At 38.0% G+C, this 9,369-nt stretch overlaps 1 protein-coding gene across 1 annotated transcript; it reads left to right on the forward strand.

The window, feature by feature from the left end:
* The first annotated feature begins 320 nt into the window (after positions 1–320).
* On the forward strand, positions 321–7,526 carry LOC141427668 (uncharacterized). Its single transcript, XM_074087268.1, has 3 exons — positions 321–361; positions 3,003–3,936; positions 5,762–7,526. The coding sequence occupies exons 1-2, from the start codon at positions 321–323 to the stop codon at positions 3,703–3,705; spliced, it is 744 nt and encodes a 247-aa protein (XP_073943369.1). The 3' UTR covers positions 3,706–3,936; positions 5,762–7,526.
* The last annotated feature ends 1,843 nt before the right edge of the window (positions 7,527–9,369 follow it).

Raw genomic sequence — 9,369 nt, forward strand, 5'->3', positions numbered from 1 at the left:
TTTTATTTCATTTCAGACCACCGTCAACAGAAGAAGAATGGCTATTCAATCGCTCAGGAATTCAATGAGAAGTGGAATTTTCCAAACTGTATTGGCGCTGTAGACGGAAAACACTGCGTCATACAAGCACCTATTAAACAGCGGAAGCGACTTTTTTAATTATAAATCCACATTCAGTGTGGTGTTAATGGCCATAGTAGACGCTAACTACAATTTTATATTCGCCGATATTGGTTGTCAGGGCAGAATATCAGATGGCGGAGTTTTCAGAAACACTTCTTTCTAATCAAAACTACAAAATAATGAATTAAATTTGCCCAATGACCAAAGCCTTCCAGGAAGACAACAGAATATGCCATTCGTATTTGTAGCAGATGATGCATTCCCATTACAAAGACACATCATGAAGCCGTATCCTGGTACATGCCAGGGATCCGAAAAACGAATTTACAACTACCGTCTGTCTAGAGCAAGACGAATAGTAGAAAATGCATTTGGCATTCTTTCAGCAGTTTTTCGTGTATTGCGGAAACCTATGTTGCTACAACCTGATAAAGCATCTCTCATCGTAAAAACCTGCGTGTACCTACATAATTATTTGATGAAAGGAAAGCTTCTAGGAAGCTGTATAATCACCGGGCATGATGGACAGAATTGAAGATGACGTCGTCATTCCAGGCCAGTGGAGAAATATGGACCGTTTATCATCATTTCTCCCGTTACCCAACACTGGACGAAGACACACTTTGCAATGTGAAAATATCCGGAAAGAATTTTCAGACTATTTTAATTTGACTAATATTTTGCCATGGCAAAACAATATTGCATAATGAAAGCGATAGGAACCGTTACTTTATAAAAAGCGTAAATAAACCCAACCTAAAATATGGTAGAATACCCAATAAATAAACATAACTACCTACTTACCATGTTTTATTTTGGTTAGTGTCGAAATCAATTGTTTTCCTCGGTTTATATTGTCCATCAAAAAGTGCATGCTTTTAAATGCAAAACCATTTAGAATTATAAATACAATCGGCACCGCTGCCTGACTTCGTACTCATTGTTTTTTGCCTTTCCCGGCGGTAAGATGCAAGAAGCGAGTCCATCTTTTTTTTTAACTCTTCAACATTACATTCCAGTTGTTTTGCGATTTCTCGCCAAGCATCTTGTTTGTAAGTTGTATTTTATATAGTTTTCATACGTCGGATCCACAGACATCTGAAATTGCGGTAGGCTTCTATCATTAATAAACATTTTTCTTGAGACCAATCCATAATTTAATCGATAAGATACGTAAACAATCGCTAGAACACAAGAACGCTTTGATGAGACCGCTCAGTGGCGCGAGCACGTCCGAACACGCTAGAACGCTCTAAGCAACTGTTCGCGCGCTCTTGCGCCGTTTACATCAAGCGAGCGAGCATTCTTAGAATATTCTATAGAATCTTTGCGAACGCACTAAGAACAACGAAAGAATGCTCTACGCCTGTTTACACTAGAAGAATTTGATGTAGTGGGGATAGAATGAGCATTCGCTCGTTTGGTCTAAACCCACCTTTAGAGACCGAATCGAGTCGCGCTAGTGAACGCTGCAGTGCTAAAAATGCCGAATTGTTTAGTTTTCTGCTGTAAAAAGAGCTTTGGGACATCAAGCTTGCAAAAAGATTCGATAACAACATCCAGTCCGCTAATCCGTACACGGATCGGTCAAGCGATAAATCCGACTTTTCGCCGATGAGCAACTTAGTGATGATGTTACTGTCAGTTTTGAGTCATGTGTACACTAATTATTAGTGTATTGTTGGATTATTTATGTGTTAACGACGTCATTAACACGAACTTCAAGTCAAGGTTAAGGGCTAAGCTTTCTACAACGAGATACGGAGCCCTATTGGTCACTGGAAAACTACCTCAACTAAAGCTACCCGAATTTGAAGGTGATACGTTACAATGGCATCAACTCTGGGACCAGTTTTCTTCGCAAGTGGACAGTCGAAGACTCAATGATGTAGATAAGGTTCTGTATTTGACTTCAGCCCTAAATGGGAGGCCAGGAAATTAATTGAAGGTTTAGGAACAACAAAAGATAAGCAATGTAATGCTGCAGTATGTATGAGAGTGATGACTAGTATGAAGCTGTCCATTTCTAACTGTGTGTCATGGCGGATATGACGAATAATTATAGTTGTTGAGTTAAAATAATTTTTATTTTGTTTACACATTTTTATTTTTAATCTTATCTTAACTCGATTTATACAATAGTTTCCTATTTTGAATCAGTATAAACGAAGTAGGTAAGTAAGTAAGTTGAAAACATGACTTTTGTTCATAAAGATATTGAGCTGTTCTCAGTGTGATCTGATAGGTTTAGGTCTAAAACGGATAGGGTAAAAGAAATACTGTACATTTAAGTACCTATTGTAAGTTGGTTTTCTAGTTTTACTAATACAAAAAAACACTAAAAGTAACTGGGTTAAAACTACCGGTTCGCCGGCCAATACCCCTTATCGGCCACTTCGTGCATTTCCTTGAATAATAGAAGTATAACAGACCATCTTTTTCAAATTTGCGCGCCATTCGATCTCGACGAACTTCACAACTGGTTGTCCAACGAGACGACCTCGAAATTTCAAAATTGGGGCCTCAGTCGCCATTTTGAAATGTCCTGTGCGGACGCGTGCCAAATTGTGCGAAAAAAACAGGAGTAGATTGATTTAAAAAGGTAAGTTTTAAAGTATTATTGTGATTGGTTTGCGGTTATTATATTTCTGTGTTTTGTTCTCAATATATATGTTTACCATGTAGTATCCTAAATTAATCCGCCAGGAAGTACGCATAATGTTCAGAGCGTATAAAAATTTTTCTCGAATAGCTCCGAACCTCGGTCCTGTAACATAGCTGTCAAATGTCATACACACACGAGAATTACATGGCCCGGGGGTTGACCGTGAGTCAACACGACGGCTTTTATGTTACAATTATGTACGTGATACATAAAGTTGTAATAAAATTTTCCGTACACTTTCAGACGGAGAACCGTTAGAAGAGACGGGGGGGACATCTCAGACATCCCAAATAACTGGTTCTGACGCGAAAGAGATACAGTCGGCGGACGAGAACAACTCAGAGGTGCCGGAGCCGGAAACAAACGAGGAGAAAACCGAGGTCATTGATCCGGATGTGTTACTCATATTAGGAGATCCTGCAGAGGAAATAAACAAATTCGGCCCCGAGATAAATGAAAATATAGCAAGCCGTTGGACCCCTATATTAAAGAAAGGCTTGGGAAAGGAGGAAAAGGATACCATCACAAAGCAATACCAGGTACCAAGCAATTGCACTCTCTTACAAAGCCCTAAGCTTAACCCGGAAATTAATTCTGCCATATCTGATGCAGCTAAAAACAGAGACAAAAAGCTAGAGTCTACACAACAGCAACTGGGGGTGGGGCTGACCGCTCTAGGCAGAGCCATGACTCTAGCCATTACAGACTATGACAAAGAGAAAATGACTGTCATTAAACACATGAACAATGCGGCAAGGATCCTTACGGATCTACATTTTAATGAAACAAGAGGCCGCAAACTCCTCATAACCCCTACTTTGGATAAAAATTTCCTGGAGCTGGTAAAAGATGTGGGACATGATGAATACCTGTACGGCAAAAACTTGTCGGAGAACAAAGACTCTCAAGTCCATTGAAAACACCATCAAAAAACCTGAACAGCCAAGGGGCAGTGCTTACACCTCTTCTGGGAAACAAAAGCAGGGAAACGCCTACAACCCACCTCGCTACCAACAACGGTTCACTCCGTCACCCCGGGGGGCAGCACGAGGCGGGTTCAGGAAACCATTGCCGCCACCCCGTCGACCAGCAGCATCCCAAGTAGCAAACCAAATCAGGAAGGACACACCACGTGCTTCACGCTAGAGGTGAGTCATGCCGGAAGATTAAGATATTTTTTACCATGCTGGACCAACATTACAAATGATAATGAAATACTATCCTGGGTACGAGGATATACATTACAACCGGTTGAACCAGTGTCACAGTCAATAACACCACCACCTTTTGTGGCTAAAAATGATATGGAAAACAAACAAATGAAACAAACCATAGAGAAACTAATCATAATGAGAGCCATCTCCCAGTGCGAGCCATCCAATGAGCAGTTCTTATCAAAAATTTTCCTTAGGGAAAAACCTAACGGGGATAAGAGGTTTATCCTCAACCTGAAACAGTTGAATAAGTTCATTCATACTCCACACTTTAAAATGGAAGACCATAGAACTGCCATTGGTTTACTCACACCAGGAGCATACTGCGCGACCATAGATATAAAAGAAGCATATCTTCTAGTGCCCATAGACGAAAATAGTAAAAAGTATTTAAGGTTTGAATATAACAAAAAATACTATGAATTCAATGCTTTACCTTATGGCCTGTGCTCAGCCCCATATGTGTTCACCAAACTAATGAAAGCTGTGGTAGGAAATCTGCGGGCACGAGGATTAAACTCAGTAGTTTACCTGGATGACATACTTTGCTTGGGCAAAAATTATGAAGAATGCCAACAAAACATACAAGAAACAAAAAACTTACTAGAATGTCTAGGATTTGTAATAAACATGGCAAAAAGCTCCTTAGTACCAAAACAAACATGCAAATTCCTCGGGTTTTGGTTTGATTCTATCAACATGTCACTTTCTCTACCAGTAGAAAAAAGGGAAACTATAGCATCCCTATTAATGAAGTTTATAAAACTACCAAAATGCACTATACGAGAATTTTCGAAATTAATAGGCACTTTAATAGCTGCTTGTCCAGCGGTAGACTATGGCTGGCTATACACGAAAACTATAGAACGACACAAATATCTGGCATTATCTAAACATAATGGGGACTATGACACTACAATAACTCCCTCTCACATTATCAAAGACGACCTTAACTGGTGGCTCAAAAAAATCCACAAAGCCTACCGACCAATACGGAAAAATCAATTTCATAAAGAAATATTCTCAGATGCAAGTAGATCCGGTTGGGGTTGTGCGTGCGGAGATCTTAGGTAAATGGGTTATGGAAAAGGGATGAACAAGAACATCACATAAATTTCCTAGAATTACAGGCAGTTTTCCTTGGCTTAAAATCATTTGCAAGTAATGACCGAAATTGTGAAATACTATTAAGGATTGACAACACCACAGCAAAAGCCTATGTTAACAGAATGGGTGGAATCCAATTCCCACACTTAAACCAATTAGCCAAAAATATCTGGCAGTGGTGTGAGGAACGCGGTATCTGGCTCACAGCAACATACATTAAGTCAAAAGACAATTCTGAAGCCGATTTTGAATCAAGGAAAACAAACATAGATACAGAATGGGAACTTTGTGATAGAGCTTTTAATATTATCATCAATAAATATAGGGATTTATTGCCTACTATGGAGAAACCCGCATGGATTGAAGAGGTGTATATTCCTCCTAAGTACACCAAGTATTAACAAGTTGTAACAATGACTCTTTGAAGAAACCGGACAAACATTTCTTCCATGTACCGTATAAAAATAAAGCGGAGTGGTGTCGAGCAGTAGGGAAAGAAGTAATTTCAAAGAGACCACTAGTCATCTGTGAAGACCACCTTGATGTAAGTTTTCGTATTGACATGATAAGACATTGTCACTTTTACCTGTTTATTAAATACACTTATTCTTCAGCACAAAGATAATATAGTTATGTATTTTTGAATTTACAGTTGGAGTATGACCTGGAAAATAACGAGTCATGGATCATTTCTAAAGGTAATGCCAAACTGAGGCCTACTGTGCCAGTTTTAAAAAAATATCCAAACCTACAGAAACTATAACTCAAGATAAACCAGGCTCATCAAGTGTCAAAAAAATAAAAGTGACAGACCTTTTTTTGAAGATGAACCAGAACCATCAAGAGCATCAAAAGAAAAACGTATAGAACCATTTTTTGAAGCCAAGTCAGTAATGTGCAAACCAAAAACTGCTATAATATCTACACAAATAAGTCCTGATACGCGAGACTGTGCTATTCAATGTAATATTTTACCCATGAGAACAAAAGCAAAAGACGCCCATGAGGCAAGCGTTGCATCTCTGCCTGCCGTTAAGGGTAGTAGTACATACGAAGTGTCTGAATCAGAAGCAAGTTATGAACAATCCTCTATGACTAGTTCTGCGACACACCCTATAATTTTAAATGGTAGATTGTTTATGTTGAATCTTATAAAAAAAAGCCTTTCCAATATATTGGAATACCCAAGAAGTTATATTGAGTTATAGACTGTTCATGTCATGCACACAAGGATATTACAAAGCTAGGTTGTATTATTACATTATATAAAATAAAAAGCAATGAATGTACAGCCTATATAGATAATGCCGTGCTAATTGATTGTGGTGCAATAAATATACAGTCTCCAATAGTAAAAAGGGAATAAATAAATGAATTTATTACACATGTTTTGATGTTTTTATTTCCCTAACACTGATAAAACGAGGGTTCATTGGGGGTATTTTAGCACCACGAATTTTAGCAGCATTGAATGATTCATTGTTACACATGTACTGCATCAGCATAAAGTGATCTACATTTGGTAGATTTGTGCTGTTTGCAGCACTATAGCCGTCGGGAATCCTCATATCGGTAGTCCTTTTTCGGCGCCAAATAGTCAATGTTTTTTATCGTCCCAATCGTTCGTCGTATCTAGGGTTGCCACCTTTTTTTAGGGCGAATAAAGTATTTTTTCATTTTAGAAGGACAAAAATAAAGTACACAGAATAAAAAAAGAGCCCTTCTTAACCGTGGTCCGGTTGTTTATCTTATTTATCATCTTCGTAGTTACGTACATCATATTAAATTTAATGTTGCAGAATTTAAATGTAGATAAAAGTCGTCGATCATCAATGTCCCAGTGACCCAGCAAAAAACGACGTTGATTTAGCGATGGCTGATTTAAAGGAGAACGTTATTACATCGGATGAACCAGTTCCAAAAATGTTCAATGAGACTGTTGGAAATCTAATAGATGATGGATTGCACTTGGTAACAAACGTACCTGAATTCAAGAACGTTCAGCACGGGTTATATGATGCTCGAAATAAAAGTTTAGGTGTTAAGAAAATTATATGTAAAGACACGGAAAAAGTCGAAATACCGAAAAAATTTCACAGTTTTGTTTTAGCTGACTATGAAGGAAAAAATAGAATTGTCTTATTTTGTTCCCAAAACACGCGAAAATCGATTCAAAATGTTACGGAAATATTTTTTGATGCAACATATCAAAGTTGTCCTAAGCCTTTTTACCAATTACTGACTGTGCATGGTGATTTTGGCAGCTCAGCTGAAACAACAAATGTAAAACCGATGATATATGTACTTATGAGCAACAAAACGCAAAAAAGTTATATGATTGCATTCAATTTGATACAAAAAGAATTGCACTGGAATCCGCAAATAATTCACTGTGACTATGAAAGAGCATCCATGAACGCTGTTATAGAAATATTTCCCGGAGTAAAGATAGTAGGATGTTACTATCATTGGTCTAGATGTGTATGGAGAAAAGCAAAAAGTCTGGGTAACACAAAACTAGCAGTAGAGAGACGAATAGTAGCTTTAAGTGCAAAAATACCCCTTTTACCTTCTGAGACAATTAACGAGGCATGGCTTTACGTTAAAGCTGAAACATTATCGAGCGACATGGATGCGCTTTTCAATTATTTTGAAAAAAACTGGATCTACAGTTCATACAGCCGATTTATCAGTGTGTTTGGAGAACGACACCGAACTAACAATAGTGTGGAAAGTTGGAACTCGAAAATAAATCGGTCATTAAATAAAAACACAGTAAACATATTAAGACTTTTAAATTATTTGGAGAAAACGGATAAGAATACCTCTGGGGCCAAAAACATCCAATAAACGTAGAATAGCTGAAATAAAAAAAGATGATGCGATACGCGACATACAACTGCAATTCATAAACCAGGAAATCGTGTTAGGGCATACCTTGGAAAAACTTGCCAATATTAAATAAATGTATAAATGTTATTAAATACTTCTATTTTTTTGTACCATAAGTTGACAAATGTAGGTGAACCCGATCAAAAAGAATTTCTCCAGTTTTGCTGTTGGGAATATTTCTTTTACAAAAAATAGTATGTGATCAGCCAGTTGGTTAGTATGTGTCGCTAGTATGCTGTTTTCCGAATATGATGTTGTGATATGCGAATGCCATATTTTGCTAATATCGTGTTTTAAGAATAGCATATTTTGCGAATATGGTATTCAGTGATAGAGGGCTCTAAATATACTGGGGGTGTTGTGTTTAACATGAACGCTGCACGCCGCACGACCCGCCTTGCTCGTCACGCTCGAGCGTCGACGAGGGTCTGGCTTTTAGGTTTTAACTTCTCACGTGTTTGAGCCTAGCATTTCTAAATTACGTAGGTAAAATAAATAGGTGAGATTGAACTTAAAAAAAAAATTACAACTTGTAAGTAACTTTTAAATCTTTAATTTAAGCATAATTTGGTGCACCTAGCACATTTGAAACTGTAGAATGAATGAAAATTATTGCTTTCCGCATAACGTTCACAATATCTTGCGTATGTGCTTGACTAACATTTTCACAAACATTTGGTGCCTCTGTCAGGATCTCCCAAGTACCAGCTGCCAAATGCTCGCCGCACACACGAGTGTTTTGTGGTATATAAAAGTTCAAGTCACACAGTAAGCGTACCCTTACCATGTCGGGTATCATTAATAAAGGCGTATTAGGACACCCCGATAAATATACAATGATTTATATTTTCGTACGCTCGTACCAGACTCATTTTCATACAACGTCAACCACTAATCTATGAACGTCAATAACAAAGTTGAGTGAACAAGGACATTATTGACAATAATAGCTTTTAAAGAGCGTCCAATGCTCCTAGTCCATTAGGTGAGCAACAAGTATATATATATAGTTAGATAGATAGAGACATATTTATATGTATTGTGTCGTTTAGGCCTCGAGACAATTTAACCATTACACGTTATGTCGATTGTATATTTTGGCAGTGTACTTTTGTGCCACAGGATCATTATGATTGTGAGGGCATTATGGGGGATTTGTTCGCGTTCGCCAGCCGGACTATGGAAAATTTTACTTTTCGATTTTCGGTGGCGATATTACGGGACCAAGGTACAGTGTACAGATGTACAACCAACCAAACAGTATCGCCACTGGACAATCGAAAAAAGAAATTTTCCACAGTCCGGCTGGCCGGACTACACAACCGGACACGGTTAAGAAGGAAAAGAGCTATTATTATTTCTCCTTAA

The sequence above is a fragment of the Choristoneura fumiferana genome, chromosome 5, assembly GCF_025370935.1.
Source record: "Choristoneura fumiferana chromosome 5, NRCan_CFum_1, whole genome shotgun sequence".
Taxonomy (NCBI): domain Eukaryota; kingdom Metazoa; phylum Arthropoda; class Insecta; order Lepidoptera; family Tortricidae; genus Choristoneura; species Choristoneura fumiferana.

Coding starts and splice junctions, on each gene's coding strand:
- LOC141427668 (XM_074087268.1), top strand. CDS start 321: ATGACCAAAGCCTTCCAGGAAGACAACAGAATATGCCATTC. Junction 362..3,002: donor GACAACAGAATATGCCATTC/GTATTTGTAGCA, acceptor TGATACATAAAG/TTGTAATAAAATTTTCCGTA.